The sequence below is a fragment of the Electrophorus electricus genome, chromosome 2 (assembly GCF_013358815.1).
Source record: "Electrophorus electricus isolate fEleEle1 chromosome 2, fEleEle1.pri, whole genome shotgun sequence".
In the NCBI taxonomy this organism is placed as follows: Eukaryota; Metazoa; Chordata; class Actinopteri; order Gymnotiformes; family Gymnotidae; genus Electrophorus; species Electrophorus electricus.
In genome coordinates this window covers 30826283-30850359 of record NC_049536.1, presented here as the reverse complement: position 1 = coordinate 30850359, position 24077 = coordinate 30826283, and the positions used below count along the sequence as shown (strand labels likewise).

Here is a 24077-nt window from a genome sequence, read left to right as displayed (position 1 = left end):
AAATTATTATTCTGCACTGAAAATTCTTTTCTCTCCAGGATAAATCTTAATTATATTAAGTACAGTAGAGTTTAAAATTAACTCATGCTTCATTAATCATTTGCTGGCTGACATTTCAGAATTGTGTTTTCTCTTTCAGTGTCACAGTGTCCTCCATTCAAACAACCCCAGCCAGTAAAAGCACACACACACACACACACACACACACACACACACACACACACACACACACACACACACACACACACACACACACACATATACACACACACATATACACACACTTTCTTTCACTCACTCTTTGTTCCCTGATGTGTTTGAAGTTCAGAATTTTGACCGTAATGCATTCGAAATGCATTTTACGGCCACGCAAAAACAAAAGCACCTCGTTCATGGAGCACTCGCCTGGCAGTCAACTCCTCAGTGTGGAATTGGAGAGCATCACATATTAAGTAAAGAACACATGCTCTCTCTCGCTCTCTCTCTCGGGGGTGGGGGGGTGGGGGGTTGGGTACAGTCTGTCGGCAGTGGACCAGGGCTTGTTCCTCACACGGAAGGAAGGATGCCATGAGCCCAGTCGCTAAGACAGAAACTTTCATCCAATCAGCTTCTGCACACCAGGTTTCATGGCCTTGTCAGAAAATCCCGAAATATTCAGATTACTTCATTTATATTCAACGATTCACTGTTTGAACTTTGAAGAAAAATCCAGTTCTCCAAGATACACTGCAAGCTATTAGAACACAGTAGAGCCAATCACAGTCCCTTACAAGCCTGACTCTCAAGAATGTACAAAGCTAAGCATGAGCACATGTTTTGTGTGCGTGTGGATGTGTGTCCATGCTCAGCAGTGGCATGCCAGAGATTCATCCACGAATCTCCACTCGCGCTAATTTCTATCAAAAGGTAGAGAAACAGTAAAAATATATCTATGCTTATCACAAACCCTCAGAAGAGATGGCCTCCTGGCACTGGTACAAACCTAAAAAGCTGCATAGCAATTAACGTTTTCTTAATCTCATCAAATACAAGATGCCATTACCAAAATAAAACCCTACATGTTCTTCTGTGTGGGTGTGTGTGTGCCTGACTAATTCCCATGTTCGACATACAACTTGTGCTGTGCTTATTTCGCACGCCGTGACTACGGTTGCCGGGAGACTCGTTCACGTCCGCCATTCTAGCTTTCCGGGTTCTCGAGGTGCGGGGGCAGGCACGTGGAGGAAGGCTGTAAGGAGAGTGTGCAGGTCCCACGCGACACCCTCTGCTCGGGCTCCGCGGCAACGGGAAGCAGTCCGTGCTGGGCTACCCCACCGCCCGGGCTCTTCAGGCTGAGCTCAGGGCTGTGGAGCAGGGGCCGGAGGATGCTGACCAGACAGAAGGCGGAGCCGCTCTTGGGGATAAAGTTGACCTTATTCCTGTCTGGGCACAGGAACTGTGGGACCTCGTGCGGCAGCCTGGCCCTGAGAGGCACACGGGGTGAGGACAGAGTGAGAGGCAGCCGAAAGCACAGAGTCAGCGCTGGAGCCGACGGCGTGATCACGTCAAGGCCCAAGACTGAAACAACCAAAACAACTGTGGGACAGAGAGAGAGAGAGAGAGAGAGAGAGAGAGTGAGAGCGCAGATAAAGGAGTTATCAGGAGAGGCCGCGGTACTGACTGTGTTTCCTCGGTGAAGACCTTGACTCGCTCGCAGCCCTCCGGTGGCTCTCGCTTGAACATGTAGCTGTTGTTGGGCTTGGGGGAGGAGGCATACTTAGGGACAGGAGAGGCAGCAGCTGGATCTGTCAGCAGAGCGTAGCTTATTGTCAGCTTCCATGCCAAAAGAGTGCCTAGTGCAGAAACCAGACTGTGCGTGAGTGAGCACACCAGCGGGTGCCTGCGCCGTACCTCTGTCACGCCCGTCGCAGAGTGGGTCCTCACTGGAGGAGGGGCTCTCGCTGCAGGGGTCGGCGGGGACGCTCAGGAAAGCGGGCGAGACGGAGTGTGAGCGGCTGTGGGCGGGCGTGGCGCCCGAGGGCGTCTGCGTGTCGACGCTGCGGGAGCTGGCGCTGCGCGGGCAGAGCGGCAGGGGCGCACGGTGACCGTCGGGGGCATCCTGAGGCTGCACAGACAGGGCAAAATAGCCGCGATGCGGCAGTTAGCCACTAGGGGCAGCGCTATGCAGAACAGCATGAGGCGTGCCGGAAGCATCAGCAGCGTCAGGAACGCCGGGACTCACGGTGAACTGCTCGTCTTTCTCGGCCGAGTCGCGGATGATGATGCGCTCGATCTCCTGGTTGAGGCCCTCCACACTGCTGCGGAAGCGCGAGACGCAGGACTTGGATACAGGGATGGGGACCAACATGCTCTTCGGAATTGGGGCCTGCGGACACAGAGCAGAGCCATGGAGCTTCGGAGAGGGCACAGGAGCCGCACGCTAAAAGGCATCGCGCTTCTCCGACTGGGAACTGTGTGTGTGTAGCCTGGTTGATAATCTCTAAGAAACGACATCCTCTATTAGCAGCATGAGGAGGTAATGCGAACGCTTTGGGAGCATGGAGGCACACAGCAGAGGCAGACAGCACTACAGTATAGCAAGCAGACGGGCGTATGCTAGCACTAACATATGCCTCAGCCCACCACCTCGCTCATACACACATGCGCGCGGCAGGGCTAGTGGTGTTGTCTCCGCAGATCTGCGCGTTATGCAACACAGTCTCCCCGGTAGATTAGGATCCGCAGAGCCACAGGTCGAGCGATCGTACCGAGGCACGCATAAAAGACGACGGCACAGAAAACGCGCGCGCGCACAAGCACCGCACAATCCAGCACCTCGACTTCCGCGACGGGAGCCCAGGTGGGGTGAAGAGTGCGGGACAGAGAGAGCAGCTTCACCTTTCCTGAGAGCCCACTGCCCGTCATGCTGTGAGCAGGACCCGGTTTGCCTCCTCTTCCTCTGCCTGTCCTTCCTCTGCTCTGCCCCGACGCACCGTCTGTCTTCCTCATGCTCTTATCACCCCTCCCTCTCCCCTCCTTCCTTCTACCTCTCTCTCTCTCTCTCTCTCCTCTCTCTCTCTCTCCCTGGTCCCACATTCCACACCCTTTCACTTTTAAGCCCCCCCGCCCTAAAATCACCCACCTTTCTCCCTGTTCTCCCTTCCCCCACTACCATGTCTCTGGCTGACAGGAGTAGGGAACAATGTGAGGAGGAGGAGGATGTAGTGCAGCGGTGTGGGCCAGGCCGTGATGGTCTCTTTAAGGACCAGCTCAGCCAGGGCCTGGTCACCCTCATTAACATCTCTATACAGCTGGCCCTCGTTAAGCCCCTCACACCGGACCCTGCACAACACAGCACAGCACAGCATGCTGCACCTCTCTGGGTCCTCTGAGTTAGCAAGGCATGCATGCGCGCACGCACAAGTAGACTGCCAGTCAGCATATATCATTAGAATATCATCATAATGACCTGTTGTAAATTTGATGAAAAAAAGACAAAACAGACAAACTGAGGTAACCTGAAAATAATAAGCTGATTATGTGATGTCTACTCCCTAGCAACTGGTCACCAGGAGACAAATATCTGTTCACACATCAGATTTCCATTGGTGTGCTGGGCCACAGGCCCTAGCGTTGCCCTGCCCGACAAGGGTCATGACAAAACGACGTTCACACACCATCAACGGCACCATTGGGGGGGCCGACTGCGTGCGCCCCGGAGCCAGCAGGGTCACACCGGCCCTGGAAAAGTGCGGGGGGGGGGGGGGGGGGGACAGGCCGCGGTGCCGTCCCGGACAGTGCCAGCCCGTTCCGTCGAGGTGCCCTCCCGAAGCATGTTGGGGAGGAGCCCTCTTTCCTGCCTCGGGTTCGTATCCTGAGGGGGGGGTCAGAAGGCGGAACTGGGGATAATAGGCCTTTTCTTGCTCGTGCAAATGGCTGTTCCGCATCTGTGCCCACCGGTGTGCTGAGGCTGGGAGGGCGAAGGAGGGGGAGGAGCCGACTTCTGAAACGAGGGCGGGGCTTCATCTCTCCTGCTCCGAGTTGACCCGACACGTCTCCTTGGCTGCTGTTGCGTGGAGACCGCAGGAAGAGGGAACTTCAAAGTAACTGTAACTGCCCTAACTGCATGCGAGTTAGCAGACACAGGAAGCAGCATGAATGGTTCCGCACTCATGCCAGCCTGTAGATGACTCTTACTGGCACCGAGCAAGTGGCCTTGCATTCTGGGATTTGTCCTGGTTACTACCCGTTTTTTTCAAAGCGGAGGTCAGACAGAAGAATCCCTTTGACTCGTCCTCCGGCCTCTGATAGAGGGGGCACATTCCCACCCACCCTCACACCTACCACCGTGGCATTTAGAGAGGCAAACATTCACGAGGGCAGGACTGTTGACCAGTGCTGAACCAAACATCTGCAGACAGCCTCGAAAATACAAAGGCACGGCACGACACCACACATGCACACAGACACACACACACACTTCCTCCCTCATTCTCTAGAGACTAGGAACGCATTTAGAAAACGGACTGCTAACCCATCCCTGCTTTCTCAGTAACTCTTTAGCATAGGTTAAACTAAATACAAGTCCGATTTCTCTCGTGGTCTGCCAGCTGAGCAAAATGTGGAAACAAATCACCATCCATCAAAACACACGAAAAACACATGTGAAACCACGCGCTGACCACGGAGAGGGGTACTAGTGGAGTGGAATTCATTCCATGCTATGAAATCTGATCAGACCAGAGCGGAACGTTTCATCACTTCCCCTGAGCAAGCCAAGAGCAGCATGACCACAGCCCGATGCCTTCTCATTTCATACACTAGTGGGCGCTGTTGAGACTGTTGCATCCATACAGGAAATAACTTGAGTTACTCTGAGATACACTTTACACACACACACACACAGTTTTACATGTCAGTGATGTCTAAGATTGGGCTACAATGGTCAATCATTGATTTTTTGACACAGCAGCTGACGAAGCAACACAAGGCTTGCAGGAGAGTAAAAGCATGAGAAACACGGCACCAGGGTGCTGTGTGTGTGGGTGTTTGCGCGTGTGTGTACACGCCTTGGACCTGTTCACAAACACAATACGTCTCTGGGCCTCAAACAATAAAAAGAATGTTCGTGGACTTTTAACAACCCTGAAATGAATACTGCGTACAAACACACACACATATTTTGCTTTGCTTGCTGTGCTGGGCTGCCATTTGTCCCGGAGGTGAGATGTGGAGGCCCCTCCCACAGGGCTGGAAGCCACTCCGGGAGCCCCAACCTCTAGCTCCCAACAGTTGAGGGCAAGCAGCACTTCCATTACAGGCATTCACACTCCCACCCCCCACATCAGTCTGAGGCTGCTGGATCAGTACTAAAGCACTCGGACCGTGTGACGTCCTGTCTGCCTCTCCTCCTACACACTCCTTTCGGGCCACTGAAAACATGCCGACTTGTATGAATGCCACTTTTTTTTTGCCAGCCCATGGCAGATATGGCGCAAGCACCACCTCCTACACCCAACCCAGTCCCGCACACACGCACATCCACGCACAACCTCGCACATCCCTGGGGGTCACACTGTGCTTTCTTACAGGCTGTTCGCCTACATGAGGGTGTGTGACAACATCTCCAGAAAGAAACGTATTAGGGATAGAGAATGAAGGAGGGGAGAGAGAAAGGATTGGTTAAACTATGGCAGGTGTAGCAGTCAGTCTGTGCCACCAGCTAAGTAGAACACAGAGAGCCCACACAGACAATTAAAACAGGCCCAACTACTTAGGTGTTGCCAAAGTGAGCCAGTAAAAACACTCCACATCCCCTCGCTTTTTAAACCGACTGCCTAAGCACGCACGCACAGGCACAAATGCATGCACGTACGCACGCAAACACACACCCACCCACACACCCTCTGAGAGCTCAGCCATAACCCAGAACTGCGACCCCTGCGCTCCTGGACTGGAAACAAACGCAGGCTATGTCCAGGGCTGGTCTGGCTCACAGGTCCAGGCATACAGGCATACCTGCTGTTTGCTTTCCCTCTTCGTCTCCAACACCTGCTTCCTATTAGTCCTAATATGAAGCAGAGAAAAGCCTTAAATAGGAACACCACCCCCCCAAAACAAATAAACTCCCCCAGACAAAAAAGTCCATGCAGGAAAACTCCCACCACTCCAGCTATGAGAGGAACTAGAGGAATCTGGAGGCTGAGTGCAATGACAAACAAAAATGATTCACTATACAATCGATGAACTGCAAATCTGCAGTTGAAGGTAATAATTAAAATGAGTGTGTGTGCGCGTGCGCGCATGTGCATGCGAGCATGTGTGCACATGCATGCGAACGTATGTGTGCACGTGTGTGTGCACACGTGTGTGTGTGTGTGTGTGTGTGTGTGTATATGTGTGTGCGTGTGTGTGTGTACTCCATGGTTCCGTCAGCCATGGTTCTTTGAACTGCACACCACTTTCCCCATATGCTTTCTCACACTCAGGCAGCACTGAGGTGAACTCTGACCCACACACGGCAGTGAGCACTGAGCAGTGAGCTTTTGTCCAACAGCCCTGTTTTTCCAGCCCTCAGGCCAGAGGAACTCACCCACTACACAGCCAGGACTGGCCTAGGGACCGTGTCCGCTTCCCACGAGGGACATCCCCGAGCGGGAGGTCAGAGGGACCCACTCCGGCTATGGCCAAAACGCTCCGGCAGGGCTGGCTCAGGGTGGCAGGGCAACAGACGGCACTTGAGCGTGCCACAGGCGGGCGGATAAAACAGGGCGTCACCCAGCGAGGCCCTCCCTCGCCCGCGGCCACAGCGAGGGGTGGCCGGACGGAGTGTGGCCTTTCACTGATGGCCTGGCAGCCCCTTACAGTATAGAGCAGGCGTGCTGCAGGGGGCTCGACACATACAGGATTAATTCATGAGCAAATACAAAACAGACACGGGGGAGGAAAGAGAGAGAGAGAGAGAGAGAGAGAGAGGGGAGAGGGAGAGAGACTCAAATGCGGTCACAGTAATTTATTCACTAATTCGCTCCTCATGAAGAGAAGCCATTCACACTCAAAGAGCCTTCATGCCTGCACCTGGCCTTGCCGATTAAGCCTCAACACACACTCACACACACACACACACACATACACGCTTTCAGACCAAACCTCACACACTGTCACACACTCACATTCACCCTCACCAATACTGTCTCTTTGTCATTGTATTTCTGTGTGTGTGTGTGTGTGTGTGTGTGTGTGTGTGTGTGTGTGTGTGAAGCCTATTACAACAAGCTGTGGAGTAATTAACGTGGCCATTATGCATTCTGGCAGCTCATTAAAGATACAGCTTTTCAACAATCCTGCCAGGTAAGGAGCCCCAACCTTATCTAAGCTCCAGTTTTATCAACAGTGTCACTGTATCCCATGGTGCATCATCCATCAAGGCCTCCCAGAGTCACGCTGGGGTCTAGTTGTGCTTATGAGGTACTTTCAGAAACTTTCATAACACTGGAGTGATTTATGATGCATCTGCTAAATACGTGGAGGCTTGCAGTCGCTTTGCCTCCGTGTTATAAGCAGCACTCGAGGGGCAGGCTGGGTAGGAAGCAACACGAGACAGAGAGAGACAGACAGACAGAAAGAAACACCAAAAAAAGGAAGAAGAAGCCAAAAAAGAAAGAAGGAAAAAGAAAATGGAAAAGACAGAAGAGAAAGGGAAGAACAAAAAAGAAAAAACAGACTGCAAAAGACACCCACACAGAAACAACGGTGCTTCCTGCGTCACCGTAGCAACTGCCAACACAGCAAAGCTGTACTACTCACCCCTCCCAACTCTAGGAGTCCACAAGGTGCGCGCGCGTCAGTGTGAAGGAGACAGAGAGAGAGAGAGAGAGAGCAAGAAAGATCACCTGTGATTGGTTGATGGCGGCATGGTTCCCGTTGAAGGGGGATTTGCGTTCCTTGTCGCGATGGTGCCGACTGATGTGTTTACTGCGCTGGAGCTGCTGCCTCAGCTTAGCGATCTGAGAGAGAGAGAGAGAGAGAGAGAGAGAGACAGACACAGAGATTATTTGCATGCTCCCCATTGGCCTCTTTATGAAACTGGCTTTAGTACCCAGCGGTGTTTGGCATCACTCAGACATGTACATGTTGGTTAAGGCGGAGGCAGAGGTGGAGTGAATGGCCCCCAGTGTGGGTTCACTGCAGGAACAGCTGTGCACAGGCCCACGAGCAGAAAGACAGAGGACACAGAGAGGAGAACGAGACCCCACACAGTCTGTCAGTACTCCTCGCCACACACAGCCACACTGGGCTTCCCACACACACACACGCACGCACGCACACGCTCAGTAGCCAGGGACAGGGCATGGTGGGATCGGATGTCGAGGCAAAACGAAGCCTCATTTAATCAATAAATGAGTAATGGCCACGACTGGGGGAGCTAATGGCACGTTAGCATAATCTCTCTCAGTCCAGCACAAAGACGTGCAGCCTGTCCTGAACCGCCAACTCCCACAGACACACCGCCAGACCAGCAGGCCTTAATGGGGCTGTGTGTGTGTGTGTGTGTGTGTGTTTGGAGCAGTGAAGGATGGGCCAACTCTGGGTCAGCAACGGAGCTCAGAGAGACATGCAGTGTAGTTTGCCTTCCATCTGATTTTGCTAGAGTGTGTGTGTATGTGTGTGTGTGTGTGTGTGTGTGTGTGTGTGTGTGTGTGTGTGTGTGTGTGTCAGCACATCTGACCTAGTGACTGGAACGAAAAATAACTCTTTAATTATTAGAACGGACACACACAGGATACACAAAAACCAGTCTAATGATTATATGCTAAGGAAGCAAAGTTAGACAGAGATGATGATGATGATGATGATGATGATGACAACGACGACAAAGAAGAACAAGGCCATAATAATAAAGAAATTTAACTAGTGTGAAATTACACAGGAATGCAGATAATCAGCACTGAGATAAAGAGGAAGGAGGTTATCTGGGTGGAGAGAGAGAGAGAGAGAGAGAGAGAGAGAGAGAGATTGGCTGAATAGAGAGCTAGTTCATAAATCTGTTAGAGCATGTAAGAAGGGAAGAGCACACATACGCAAGTACAGACATACACACAGACACAGACTGTCACATGATCAGACACAGGAAGCCGAGGGTTATAATATAAGCTGGTGGCGGTTTACTGAAGAGTCCCAGTATTCTAACGCCTGGGCTCCATTCATCACGTGTGCAGTGTATGTAGCTGCAGAAGGCTGGGGGAGAATACCCCCAAAAAACACCATCAACCCGAACCCCAGCACTAAGCACCAGTCCCAGCTCAGCGAGGAGAACAGAAGAGTAGAACACAGTCGTCACCTCTTTAAGCTGATCAGTGCTGCCCCACGATGCCGAGCGCTGGTGAGAGCTCCGCCTGTTCTCCTCACATTCATCCACCCAGGCACTGGGGGTCTGTGAGAGAGAGCGAGAGGGGGGGGGGGGGGGGATTATTGCACATGGAACTGAAATTCAAGTTTCAATATAGCAAACACTGACTTTCTCCAAGTTTGGCAGGGTTTGGTATGATCCAGGATCTCTCAGCATGTATATAGGTCCTGGCAGTGATACGTGACCTACTTTACTAAAACTGCACACAACTTGTACCACTTAAATCAACACAAACAGACTCTCGGGAAGCGCTCTCCCATTCACACATGCACGTGCACACACACACACACACACACACTTCCCTATTCACACTCTTCAGTTTCATGTCTGAAGTCTTTCTTAAAGCGCTCGGGCCTGCTGGTAGCCCCACGCCTTGCCGTAGCTTTAACACCATATCAATGGGCTGTCCAGCTCGTCCTGGGCTCTCAGTCACAGGGGAGCAACACAAAGAGACGCTCTCGCCAGGAGGCTCCTAGAAGCCAGAGACCCCCACCACCCACACGCGGCTACCACCGAAAAACTGAAGGCCTTTTGGGGGATGGGGTGCTCAATCTCTCTCTCTCACACTCACACACACACACACACACACACACACACACATGCCCTGTGACCCCTGAGCCAATCTGCAATTTGGCTCACTTGATTGTTGGCTGCACACAGAGAATTTAACATTGTCTACAGGCTGCTGTCTCTACACTACATCATCATCATCTCCCTGTGATACTGTGTACAGAGCAACAGCACAAAGAGACTCTGGGACCTGTGAGCAATAGCACACATACACACACACACTCACATAGACACACACCAGCTTGTCACTTAGTATATCGTTTACAGTCTGGGAGCTGAACGGTACTGAACTGTAGGAGGGAGGCGTGACTTTTTCACCTCAAACAATAAAAAACACAGGAACATAGAAAACAAGTCTGAGCTTGCAGAACTAAGGCCACAAACACACACACACACACGATCCCAGTATATCAGCTAAAAGCACACACAATCCCAATATATCAGCTAAACACACACAAAATCGAAACCCAATACATCAGCTAAACACGCCACATACTCCCACGTCACACTATGAAACCACATTCCTGCAGAACATAATAATGTGTAGAAGAGGCACACAAACAGCTGCAATTCAGCACTGAGAAGGAGGGGCAGCCAGAGAGAAATGTGTCTGAGACAGAGAAATGTGTGCGTCTGTTTCCAAGCACCTCGGGAGAAGGCCCGAGAAGAAAACAAACCACTTTTACAGCATTCCAGCAGCCAGTCCCGGCTAGGTTTATGGGAACCACTCAGGTATACTTAACACAGAGAAGTATGCAATCACAAACAATGATTCATGAACACACACACACACACACACACACACACACCTGCACGCACACACACGCATGCACAGAGTTGTAGCAGGGAACAACTCATACTGTAACACTAAACCACGCATGCCTGGCTGAAGTAAGGAATTTATATTTATGTAAAACCCAACATCCTTCATGAATAACACCCGTGCATCACTGCACAATAATGGCAGCCAAACAGCCTTTTCGTCCTATAAAGGCATAATTACTGTTACTCCCTCTCACCCAGCTTCCCACACACCCACAAACACACAAACTTTGGAAAATACCTTTGTTCTGCTCTCACCCCTCCCCAAACTTACAGTAGTGAGCTTGGCACGGCCCCCGAGAGCAGTGGTTAACAGTAGCTTACCTGAGCTGTAGTGCCCCCCTGGATCCCCCCCACGGCCCCCCATGAACCCGGTGCACCCTGCAGTGTGCTGTGAAAAGCGCCAAGCCAGACATGCCCATGCAGAGGACACCACGGGACACTCGAGCCGACATTCCTCTCATATCTGCTCCGAAACTATGAAGCGAATCAGGAGATGCGCAGAGGCTGGCGAGAACGCCGGCCAGCTGTTGCTCCCTGCAAAAGCGCGCTAACCTGCGGACACCCACCCAGTCTCTCCGCGCCACTCTGCCTATTCGGGTGCCGCCTGCGTCACTCGAACCTCCTAAAGCGATCGGTGCAGGTGCCGAGCACATCAAGCTCCCCGGGCGAGGGGACGAGCTACTGCAAGTGAGGCAAGAACTCAGAAGGTCCTCTCTCTGCTTCCGTCTCACCCTCTCATAACGAGACGTAAACGTTAGTACCCATGCATAACTCGATTTCTCACTCTGTCTCTCTCTCTCTCACCCCTGCACGTCCACCAACACGGAGGTGCAAACAAGTGCCTGCAAAAACAGTGTGAGAGCAATAGCTGCAACCACACAGGAAGCTGCACGGGCCATCCCGGGCCAAACACACCCTGGACTCTTCTCCAAGCCCTGCACGCCCAGAGGGAGGCACTGCCACCAATATACCGTCCCACCCATTTTTGCCCAGCGGGTATGTGATGAATTAACAGCGTTTTTGATGATCTGCGCGAGAGAACTGTGTGTTAACGCCGAACCCCACGTGATCCGCGTCACATTTTCCCCCTCGGCCCGGATCTTACACGCATCGTCTGCCACACAAGCCTAACCGATTGCCCAACTCATCCATCAGCACGTGTTGCCACGCTGTCCCTTGGCCTCAGCCGTTACAGGTCCGGACGAGCCCCATCCCTCAACGATGAGGTCCGGCGAAAGTGTGTGTCGTGGCCATCAGACCCACTGACGACTTACCATCTTCCAAAGTGACACGAGTCAGCCCTTTATGTATAATAAGGCATAATAACGTCTCTTGAACAATCAAATCGTCCTTGCGGGCTTGATTTTTGGCAGGGCTGTCCTAAGGAAACAGCACGTTCGCTCATAGGGCCCTTCCCGAGACCCTGATGAACGCAAACTGATTCATTTGACTTTAAACGTACTCGAGAGTATACTCCAAGTACTCAAATAAACGTTACTACAGGACAATTAGCTACCTTTAGTAGATATCCGTCCCCTGAAGTGGGAAAAGTTTTCTTGGGATTTTTTAAAAGGCCAATCGAAATGTAATGAACTATAATGGAAAAATACGATATTACAGCAAGATGGAAAAGTTAGCTGTGCAAGAAGCCCTAGAAACGCGTTGGCCTGCGCGTTGGCCTGCGCGGCAGGCTTTTCACTCACGGTGGGTGTGCCTTTTTGTAATGCGTTTTGCTGCGTTTCTCATCCCAGATCAGATCTCGGCTCATGTTGCGTTGGTGTGGCTGTTCCTAAATTACTAATGTGTGTTGATTCTTCTCTCACAGCTGCGGTTGTGAGACGGGATTGTTTTACCCCCCCACAGTGCCAGAATTAAGAACGACACGTAGAGAGCCGCAGTGCGATCGCTGCACGTTTCCTGTTGTGGCGTTAGGATGCCCCATCGCCTCTCTGCTTGCGTTTCCAGTCCCGCCTACCTTCAGACACATTTCGGGCCCAGTGACCTTGTGCACCCACTCCACCCACCCCAGCTAGCTTCTCCGTCTCCTCTTTTCCCCTCGGCCTGCTTCTGTTTTTTCCACACCCCTCTCTTCACCGCACCATCATCGTCTTGTTCCCCGCAGACTTCCTGCAAGAGCTATTTCGCCTTCTTCCTGTGCACGCGCACGCTCGTGTGTGTGTGTCTGTGTGTGTGTAGTTCTCTTTGTGGGGACCGAGTGTTTGTACTGTGACAGGAAAACAGAGAAAAAAAATAGTTGGTAGATATATTTTACAGTTTCTATGAGGAACAATACGAGTGAAAAAATACCCTTGAAAACCCCATAAAGCCTAAAATATTTCCTTATGGTTACTGAGGTTAAGGTTAGTGTCTTGTCTAACAGTGTTTAGCTACAATAACACACTGTTCAATAGAAAAGCCCAGTAATGTTTGTAATATAAGTGTGGGGGGGAGGGTTGTGACCCAGAGCAATCTATTGCACATGTTGGCTCCGTTCCAGCCCAAAGAAAGCAGAGCCTGCACTCACTTCCCCTACTCGGCGGCATGAGACAAATCCATGATGTGGAGCTAAACAAACTTCAGTATCAGGCTGCATCCGTTTTGAGGGTCAGGTCGCTACCCAGTTTAAAAAGGCACTTTTTAAGACTTATGGATAAACAGGCCCAGAATTAGCCGACGGCGCAGGTGAAGGGGCCTCGCTGTGCTGAGCTGGGATGGGGCCCCTTCTAGCACAGTTCTTCTCACAGTGACTAAGCCATAACCGCCGGAGTCCAGATCCATTCCACCCTCTCACTTCGCTTTTCATCCAGTGAGGGTTCGAATGCAGCCCGTGACATGCCTGTCTGCCCACACAGCGGACTGCCGATGATAAATAATGAACGTCCTTTCTCTTTCGCAGTGACTCCTGCTGTGGCGATCGCATGTGCGCGAGTTTGTGTCGGCTCCTCTTTCAGTGGCCTTACTCCACGCCGGCGAGGGCCCATGACTGGCCCCGTTGTGTGCGGCGCAGCGCAGGCCCGGGTGCGTTCCCGGCCTGTTCGCAGGGCTCTCCCCGCCTGGGCCCCGTGCCAGGGATCGCTTCCTCCTTCCCACCAGTTTAAGATTTCCAGCGCGGCCGCCTGGCCCCGTGCACAAGCGCCGCTCTGTTCGCCAGCTGTGGGGGCATGAGCAGAAGTGCTCGCCGCGCAGGGCGGGGGCCCAGGGTGGAGGTGTGGGGTAGCGGGGTAGTGGGCGGTTAGGAGCATCTGGCTGCTGGGCCTGCCAGGACCACAACTGACGAGGGACCGGGTTACAGAGTTACATATAGGTCCTGCGTGCACACACATACCCACATACCCACTCACACACACACACACACACACACACACACATACACACACACACACACACACACACCGAAATCACTGTCACTTGTTTTTTGCAGCTGTGCCATGCTTTGCAGTAAAGGGCTCCATCACTGCTTTATGCCCTCAATGGTGCACCCAGTGCCAAGCTACTGACCAAATTTCAGCCACTGAGAGAGCATGTGCACTCATCCGTGACCTGAAATGATTTAAAACGGCCGATGGCTTTATAGCAGATCATATTTCTGCACCCTGCAGAAGTGTGTGCGCGTACGAGCGCGCGCTTGCGTACGAGTCGGGTGGAGTTACAGTTGGGTTGTGCTCAGCAGATTAATGGGGAGACAAAGGGCTCTTTATGTGCAGGGGTGCTGGGTTTAGGCTTTGAAGCCCGGGTCACGGGGAGAGGCCTAGGCCCTGTGACGGCCCACCTGTCTACGTCTGGATATTTAGAGGAAAGTCAGGAACATTTAGCAGATAATATTAAAAGAACAAGCCATGGGAGAATTAAGTGAAAGAAAGAGAGGGATAAAGAGGGGAAAAAAAAGAGAGAGAGAGAGAGACTGAAAGTCAACACTCTTGTGACCATATTGCAAAAGAAGAAACAACAAAACTCAGCAACCTGAGTGTGGGGCACACACAAATGAAGATAGGAAAGTCCTTCATTCCAGTATGAAAATATAACTATTTGCATTTCCTGGTCATTTGATGCTCTATACATTGACCCATGAGAACAGAAGGGTGGCCAAGCGGTTATGAAAACACAAAGGGACATCTGCAAGACTGCTTTGGCGAACTCCCAACGTACATGTCTGTAACCTCGCATGACATGCAAAATGCTCCAGTTCAGCGTGAGGGAGCCATGATTAAACAGTCCCGAGCAAAGGCTCCACACCACCTAGCCTGATCATGGGCTGAGCTAAAAGCTGAGGTAAGAAGGTTGCACCGTAGAGTGGTCCGTCTGGCCTGCAGTTCCGTCTCTAGTGCCAGCACGGATCACAGTCCGCATAGCACACCCGAACGAACAGGGTCCCCATAACACACCCGAGTGACGGCACCGTCCCTCTTAACAGAGCGTATGTGCGCGCAAAGGGGCTGAATTCGCCGCAGGCTCTTTGGAACGTACCGGCAGCAGAAAACAGCTGCGATTTACAGACCACAGGGCGGGGGTGGGGGGATTAACATGACAAAACATTCTTTCTTGTTAAAGAGCCACATAACTGGAAGCGAGACAGACAGGTACAGGGAGCAGACACCATGCAGATAGACTAGTCAAAGGGCATTCTGTTTATCCCCTTCAGGTATCTGGTAACTTTGTCGTTGATCAGTAGCGGACAATAAGAGGAAAGATGATCCGGGTTTTCTGTGTGCTAAGGAGCAGAAGATCCCAGTCCGCTGAGCACATATCTGACCTCACATGGTCATGTACTAGCATGAGGTCAGACTAGCTGACAAGCTTCTGAATGGGGCTTTAACTTGCGGGAGCGTCGCAGCCCCGTCAGCCAAACTGGTCAGAATCTGGTCTGAAATGAGCAGCTCACCCCAAACATGCGCGACTTTCCCCTGTAGGTCACCAGGTCACAGCGATTAGGGCTTTATTCTCATAATCTTTCTTTGTCTGTTAGTAGTGTTCAGACAGACACACAGAAACGCACATACGCGTGTGCACACACATGCACACACATGGTCGGTGTACTACTCTGACAATGTCTTTTGTGACATGTGAAGATTTTATCAATGAAAACACCTCCTGCCCCTTAAAAAACCTGGTTCGAGAGATGTGGGCTCTTCCCCAAGGGGAAAAACTGATGTAATTTCAGCGCATTCATTTCTCCTAAATGAGTAAGTTTTCAACTTCGTTTTCCAAAGCCTTTTCTTAACAGTTGTCAGCGCACAAGTCTGATCAGGTTTCCGTATTAGTGTAATTATGGTTCTCCGTGGCAAAGGGACTCATGCAAAGCTCATCTCAACTTCCCTGTTGCTACACTTTCTCAGGGCGCTAGACAAAAAGCGTGAAACGTACCCATCAACTCAGGATACAGTAACCGAGTCATCTGCTACACGGTCCTAATCAAACGCCTTGCAGAGTGCCATGACACACATCCTGAAATGAGCAACGTGTGTGTGGCCGGCTACATTCCCTTCATATAAATCAACTGGCACTGGACATATTGATAGCGGCTGCCTGCATATTTCTCTCCCCGGTGCAGGAGGCAGGGAGTGTGGAAATGGCTCCGGTGTTGTTGTTTGGTCACTAGGTGTGAGGCCAGCTCCATGGCAACAGGCACTGCCATACCGATTCCAAGATCTGGCCATTTTGCCATGATGGAGCAGTGAACGAGAGAGGATTCCTTCCAAATTCCACCCCACCCCTTCCCTCTCCATAGCCTGCCCAGTTCCTGTGTTCTTCTGCGAGACAGGCTGCAGACAGAGTGCTGGGTGGAGGTCTGGAATCGCCAGAGGAAGCAGCGCTCACACGCGCAAATACTTTGGACAACACAGGAGGACACCAGCCCATAAACAGCACTGCTTGCAAAAAAATGTGCTACAATTTGTGGTTAAAGTGATCAGGGAGATTAAAAACACGACTTTCACTTCCTGTTCAATCCCCGTGCGCAACAGATGTTACGACAGCCACATGCTTCATAAGGAAGAGAATGGGTGTGCATCTGAGCTTTAAGCAGAGCTAACCTACGCTGATGGAAGCCGCACTGCAAACACGGGTGCGGCATGGTAGTGAGCTGATAGAAACAGATGAGGCCTCGGGAAAGAATGAAGCCGTGATGGCAGCCAGCTTCTGCCTTCACCAGAAATATGCTTTAGTTTCCCCTCATCTTTCAGTAAACCAGGGAGAGGCTTCCTCTCTTCTCTGAACACACACACACACAGACATACGCACACACACACACCCACACACACACACACACACACACACATTCTACATATATCTGTCAAACTGGTCAATACTCTGTCACATACTCTACATGATTTATAAAATATTACATTCAAAAATGGTAAAACTATATTTCTGAAGATATTAAAGCTAAAAGCTTCATGAAATAAACCTACAAAACATAGGTTACATAATGTAGCTTTTCTTGACGCAAGCTTATCTCATGTAAAAACGTGTGAGGTTACATCACTGCCATAATCAGAGTAATACAGCAGTATGAGCATGAGCGCACACACACACACACACACACACACACACACACACACACACACACACACACACACACACACACACACACACACACACACACACACACACACACACACACACACACAACCTGTGTAGGAAAACCAAATTAAAAGACCATGATAATCGTTGGTTAGAACAGCACACGATTACACCAACCACAACTGTAAGCAGTTTGACCTTTGGGTTGAGAATTATGGAGAATCAGCTTGAGTACTGGACTAGTGTGAGGAGGCTGGGGTCAAACCCCATCTCTACTAGCCATTGGGGGAGACTCCCAACACTACATTTGCATTCTTCTGCAACATCAATGAAATTATAAGTCTGCCTAATGTGGAATGAAATGAAACTTGCCAAATGTATGTGAGAATGTGTGTGCAAAGGTGAGAACAAGCTACTAGTTTCACAAGCAGGCAGGTTTTAGACACAGTGTTTGAACAGTGAGGCCTGTGAGCAGTGGAGCTGTGATGTCAGACTGTTGTATAATGTACAGTATGCTAAGCAACAATACCCTGTACATGATACAACCTTGCACGTTATATTCTGCTGTTTTGTATAGTGGACAACTGAGAGGCCAGAGTGGACTTACTTTTGAGCTAATGCAAATTAAGTGGCGAATTCAAGTGGTTTTAAAGGTTTGTCAGAGGAATCCTGGGCAGGTTGATATGAGGCAGAGAGCGAGAGAGAGAGAGCGAGAGCGAGAGAGAGAGAGAGAGAGAGAGAGAGAGAGAGCGAGAGCGAGAAGAGAGAGAGAGAGCGAGAGAGAGAGAGAGAGAGAGAGAGAGAGAGAGAGAGAGAGAGCGAGAGGAGAGAGAGAGAGCGAGAGAGAGAGAGAAATGGCTGTAGGGCTCACCTGTGTGCCTTTATCCCTCATGCAGGGTGCACAGGGGGCGTGGGGTGTGTCGCGGGGCCAGTGGCCTGACAAGTAGGGTCCAGTGAGGGCGTCCAGAGAGGATGTGCGGCGGATGCTCCCGCTGCTGCTAGTGCCAGACGGCGGGCCTGCCAGTGGAAGTCTGGGCCTCTCTGTATAGAGGCCGGCAGGAGAGGAGGGACAGGACGGAGCCATCCAGCAGAGACAGAAGGGGTGGGAGTCAGTTTGGGGGTGGCAGGGGGAGTAACATGGGAGACACAGAGAGCAGATGGAAGGGGGCAGGTGGGGGTGGGGGGGGAGAAAATCAGATATTTAGGAGCTTTACATGAGATATGGTGCGAGTTTGTTAGTCGATCAGTATTGTTTGCTTACTGACCGTGTGCTGCAAGAAAAGTGAATGTGCAAGTGTGAGTGTGTGTGTGGGCTTTTCAGCAGAAGTGGTGTGGAGTGTGAATATCTGGCACTCATGGCTGGTGATAAGCGGTAAACACTGGGCGGACTGAGACGGCCTCAGCCTAGCGCCCAACCGCCCTGTTAAATGAAGACAAAGCTGATTAACTGTTGCCTCGCTGAGGCAGGCCGACTCCCGAGGACGAGGCCCTCACGTCCTGACCTACATTCACGGCGACTCCACAAGTGATCCCCCCCCCTTCTCCTCCTCTCTCTCTCTCCCCCCCCTCCCTCCCTCGCTCATTCTTTCCGCCACACAATCGGCAGGCTCCCTCTCTCTCAGGCGGACACAATCTCCCTCTATCCCTCCGTCTCTCGTTCCTTTTTCTCGGCCCATTCTTTCATGGAAATCTGCTCCATTGAGAGCGGTGGAGAAAGGCTAGGCATACAGTAGGACCGGGGCGCAGCACCTGCCGGCTTTGTGGCATACTGAAGGAGCCCGTGGCGGAGCTGACGCAGGAAGCACAGCATATGGCCCTTTCAGAGGAGCTCTGGAACACAACGCTGCCACACTCTCTCCTCACAAAGTCTTCACGGCCACACTTTTACAAACCACACACACACACACACACACAGAAGGACTGACATAATGTATGCTCCTGGGTCTTATCCTCCTCCGATTTTCTCTGCCACTCCCAGAAAAACAAAATCACAGGGGAATCATTAAACTTGTTTGCCTCCATGACTCTAATGGGAACTTACATACACATACATACAGAAGCTAGCTCTCTCTCTCTCTCTCCTTACAGTTACAACACAGAGCTGAACAATATTTGTGTCTGTTCCACAAGAACTCTTATACTTTGCTTTAAGGTGATATCAGACACCCGGTTCCTACCCAACAAAAGCAGAACTAAAATTCTGTGCTACATTTCAAAATGGAGCACGGACTGGCTGGGTGGAGGGGGTTAGAATAGCAGAAATGTTCTTAAGAGGAGGAACCTGTCAGGAGCTCAGAGGAAGTCATGCTCTGTAACAGCTGTGTGTCATTGTGTGAGAAGCTACCATCTCATGCTGCAGGCTCTGCTCTCAGAGTCTGGTTTTGTCAGAGTGCTCACACTGGAAGTTAAGCATGCCTGCAAGGCCTTCTCTGTGTTGCAATAGTCAATTTGCCCACTATACGGCAGACAGGTGTGATAATGTTTCGGTAGGTGCGTGCGCGCATGGTGTCTGCTAGAATTTCCATGGGAGGAGAGTAGCTAGCATAAACTCTCACCTCTGAACACTTCACATCGCTGTCCACAATAACGTGCCCCCCCTCCCCCGTGCGCTTCATCAGTCAGCGATTCCACACGCTTACGCTCACACACATGCAGAAGCAGGCGGGCTGAGTGGCAGAGTGGTTGTGGCAAGGCCAAGTCTGGTGTTCGTTCTGTGAGACACGAGCTCATGTGAGAGATGCAGAGATGCATTATGGAGCTTTAGCACCTCGGAGTGCACCTCCCACTCCGAACCCACTCACGCAGCGTCCATCATCCCCTCCTCCCAGTCAACTCTGGTCACTCTCTCCCAATTAAGGACAAACCAAACATTTATACAACATTCCCACGGACGCCATGCCTTGTTCTGCAGAACGGATACTGAATGCATACTGAACTGAGCAAACACTCGCCTGACTAATACTACAAAAATGAGGGAAGTACTCTTCAGTGCAGCAGTTCCAACACTCACAGATTATTTTAATAAATATAGGCAGAAGCTAATTTAGAAAGAGAAGTTAGTCAGAACAACTTTAATACACACAAATCCTGCACATGAGTAACTCTAGAACACGGGAGAAAATCTCTCTGGTCTCGTGTTGCTTCTCGATAGATGCTGTAGATGCTTCTAGATCAACATATTACCTCGATATTACCCTTTCATCACAGTGCAGGCATTAATCCACCTCACTACTGTGTGAAGAATGCAGTGTTTGTTTGGGCTGCGGAGGACAATTAACCAGCAAAGCTCTGTCAGCACACTCTGTTCCCCAGAGATCAAACAGCCCGGAGGCCCAAGGAGAAGGCGAGAGAGGAGACGGAAGAGGGTGCAGTGGTGGTTCCACTCCCAGCCGGGCTCGCTCGTGAAGGATCGAGCGTGATCTAGTCGTGACCTGCCCTCACCCAGCGGACCGCCCCCTCGCCCTCCCCACAGCAGCAGTAGAACGAGGCCTCGCACGGCCCGAGTGGCTCCGCCGAAGCATCGTACGGAAGGCGGTTTGGAGGGAGGGCCGATACGACTTGTTGAACGCTTAGCAAACGTCCTCGTGGAGTTGCTGCAGTTTTAGGTAACTTTGCCGGATTCGTTCGGGGAACACGGAGGATTTGTGCATGGGAACTCTTAATCAGGCCTGTCCTCCAGGCCTGTCCTTGCTCTGGTCTGGCTCACATCTTTAACCCTTCGTCCTTCGGTTGCTTGTCCTCTGCCCTGACATTCTAACGCTTATAGAGGGGCCTGGGCAAGCCTGTTGGTCTGGAAAATGTCTAGAATTTTAAACATCTAGAATTTCCAGGGAGAAGAGTAATTCAGATGAGAACAATGGAAAAGGTGAGACCGGGGTGGGGGGGGGGGGGGGGCTCAGAAGAACACAGGAGCCAGCAGAGCATTGCCATGGGTGGAGGCACTACACCCTAATGCTGCAATGGAGTGTCATCACCTGCTTCTGCTGAGACTAGCCACTACACTGAAAAACAGAGAGGGAGAGAGATATTCCTCGCCTGGTTGTGGCCCTGGGGAGTTGGGAGTCAGCCATGCTTCTGCAGCTATAACAACCTCATGATCAGTTGTGTCTGCTTACAGTTCAGGGCCCAGTTACCCAAATCTCCAAACGCTGGCATTAAAATAACCTCAGCTTGTTTACAGACCAGCTCGCAGACATCGGCTCCTCCGTGCTCTTATTTTCTTAGACTGTTGGAATAATGCTTCACTGGCAGACCAACATCCCATAATATATGATTCTCTCACAGAGAAGATATAAAGATATTTCTAAAGGATGTGGTCATTTTGGGGGAAGGATCACAGGAAGTCAGCCTCCATGGCTTGGCCTGGAAGCAAACATTACACACCTAATGAACTTTTAGCCCCGGTCACACGAGGAAACCTACACATGGTTACTGCTGAGACAGAACTTCTTTCTCTACACCACACGACCAGAACAGTCATGATACGTGAGGGCCAAAGAGGGCATCCTGCTCTCTCTCCATGCAGCCAGCTGCCAAAGCTCATGGCTCTCCACCGACTGCCCACCGCGGCGTTTTATGAATGCGCTGTCTGGCTGAGAAAGCTCCACGTAAACGTCAAGTATTTGCAGAGAAAACACGGTGGCGTAGAGGGCAACATTAGCAGACTCCTGCATTCGCCGCCTGAATTCAGGAGCTTGCACGTCCCCATCCCCCCAAGCCCCCCACAGTGCCTGAGAGCAGACGGGGTGTGTGTGTGTGTGTGTGGGGGGGGGGGGGTCAGGCCTAATCGCTTTGTGCTCCAAGCAGCCCCGTTGAAGAGAATATGAGTTATAAAGGTGACACAGGGCACAGTGGCAGGGGGGGGTTAATCCTCGGAGCTTTAGGGGGTTTGGGCCGCATCTCCAGAGATGAGGATGACAATGACACTGTGCGTTAAACGGACGTCCTGATGGTAATATCAGCGCCTTTGCATTTAGTTCTTTTGCGTGACAATAAAGGGCAAGAGCGCAAACCTCTTGCTATACAGAGAAGCCATTACTGAATGTTCATAGGTAATGTACCAAACTCAAAGTGACCACAGTAAGCATCAAAACTAGGGGGACTAGACTCTTTACATCAGTTAGCAAATCAGTCACCCCCATTATACCTCTAAAACCAACCCCTAGTAGTGATTTATTATTATTATTATTATTATTATTATTATTATTATTATTATTATTATTATTAACAACAACAACAACAACAAATTATTGAAACTCGTTTTTATGAAACATCTTATAGGCAGACAGGTTACCTTTGCAAAGAGGCGGGCTGGGGCTTATTCTCTCGGGGGACAGTCTGTCATTTTCCGGGGACCACCGCTGCGGAGGTGGCAGGGCTTTACTCTTGTGGACAAAAGACGACAAGGAGGAACAGCAGGACGACGGGGAGGCCGAAAATGCCGGTGCGTGCAGGCTGGGTGTCAGCCCGGAGTTGTCCGTACACCAGGTTAACTGCTGGGAAGGAGACGCAGGCACGCCGAGAGCACAGTTAAGGCTGGGGTGCACGCTGGGGTAAACCGATGTGACAGTTACCTGTGCGCATGATGGTTGGGGAGACTGTGCTTGTGCAGTTCGGATCTGCGCAGCGCTCGAATTTGAAGCGGACACGCAGGGACCAAGAGTAGGGCTTCGCAGCGTGGATGAAGATGAGGAGGAGGAAGAGGAGGAAGAGGAGGACGCTGCCACGGCGCCGAGGAGCACTGCGCACGTAGGAGACACGGAAGGGCTCAACACCGCCGAGATGTTCGCGGCGCAGGAGCTGCGCGCAGCTGACGAGCGCGTCCCGGGTGCGTCGCATCCGCTATTGTGGAATTTGCCGTTACCGGGGACGTGCGTGGGGCTGTTTCCTCCGCCAGCGGCGGAGAGGACTGTCCTCGCCTGTAGGGGGGGCTGTGTCTGTGCTTTGAGCTGGAACGGCACGGTGGCTTTCATTGGCAGGAGGCGACTTAGTGCGTTGACTCCAGCAGCGATACCCGAGGCTCCAGGCGAACTTCCACCACCAGCTCCACAGCTCGACGTCGGAGACCCGTTTTTGCGAATTCTTTGGGACATGGTTTTCGCTGTCAAAGCACACTATCAAACTGAATTAAAAAAGAAAGCGTATAAACATACGTTAAGGTATATTTCAGGAGGTAAACGCTCTCCGATCCTCGCTGGTCACTCCATGGAGCGGATCCCCTCGCCACCGACCCCTGCGCGACTTTAGCTAAACTAGAAAAAAGTCGGAGCCACTCACCGTCCACTCGGCTAACACCCCACCCCCTGCCTCTGATTGGCCAATCTCTCACCGTCTGCGAGCCAAGGCAACTTCTCATTGGCCGGGAAGTGCATCCTTTTCATTCCTTAAAGTTGCACAGACCCGTGGTGTCTTTTACATAAACAGAATATAAATATGATTTTGCGTGGCAGAGCACATGTTTCACTCTCCGTATATACCTACAAGTGTAGTGTACGCTGAAGATTTGAAACAAGAACAAATGATATACAACAGGAACAAAACTCACTGACGCGTCATTTTATTGGAAATCAAATTATAATCTGAATTTGTATCATTTTAAGATCGTTTTTAGTATGATTTTACCTAATCTTGTTTATTTTACTCGTCGATCACCAATTTAGCCATTACGGGGCAACTGTCTTTGTTGTGATTAACACGTGTTTTTAGCATTGATACTGTGGCTTCAACACCCTCATGTGGTCAATCAATAAATTGAGAATTAACCCACTTCACAGGA

The 24077-nt window shown here is 51.1% G+C and overlaps 1 protein-coding gene across 2 annotated transcripts; it reads right to left on the bottom strand.

The window, feature by feature from the left end:
* Positions 1–245: 245 nt before the first annotated feature.
* fam117bb (family with sequence similarity 117 member Bb) lies at positions 246–24034 on the bottom strand. 2 transcript variants are annotated; one of them, XM_035523489.1, is made up of 8 exons: positions 22596–24034; positions 18174–18343; positions 9320–9412; positions 7872–7985; positions 2222–2365; positions 1891–2104; positions 1661–1784; positions 246–1463 (listed from the first exon to the last, which is right to left on the bottom strand). In XM_035523489.1, the coding sequence occupies exons 1-8, from the start codon at positions 23392–23394 to the stop codon at positions 1181–1183; spliced, it is 1941 nt and encodes a 646-aa protein (XP_035379382.1). In that variant the 5' UTR covers positions 23395–24034; the 3' UTR covers positions 246–1180. The 2 variants fall into 2 exon arrangements, with proteins under 2 accessions (XP_035379382.1, XP_035379383.1); XM_035523490.1 differs by having other exon boundaries at positions 1891–2098.
* Positions 24035–24077: the final 43 nt, after the last annotated feature.

Excerpts from the sequence above, each read along its gene's own strand:
- fam117bb (XM_035523489.1), bottom strand. The coding sequence starts at position 23,394 with ATGTCCCAAAGAATTCGCAAAAACGGGTCTCCGACGTCGAGCTGTGGA. Across the intron at positions 9,413-18,173 it reads TGAGGGATAAAGGCACACAG|ACCCCCAGTGCCTGGGTGGA; the intron begins GTGAGCCCTACA and ends TCTCTCTCACAG. Across the intron at positions 2,366-7,871 it reads CCGCCATCAACCAATCACAG|GCCCCAATTCCGAAGAGCAT; the intron begins GTGATCTTTCTT and ends CTGTGTCCGCAG.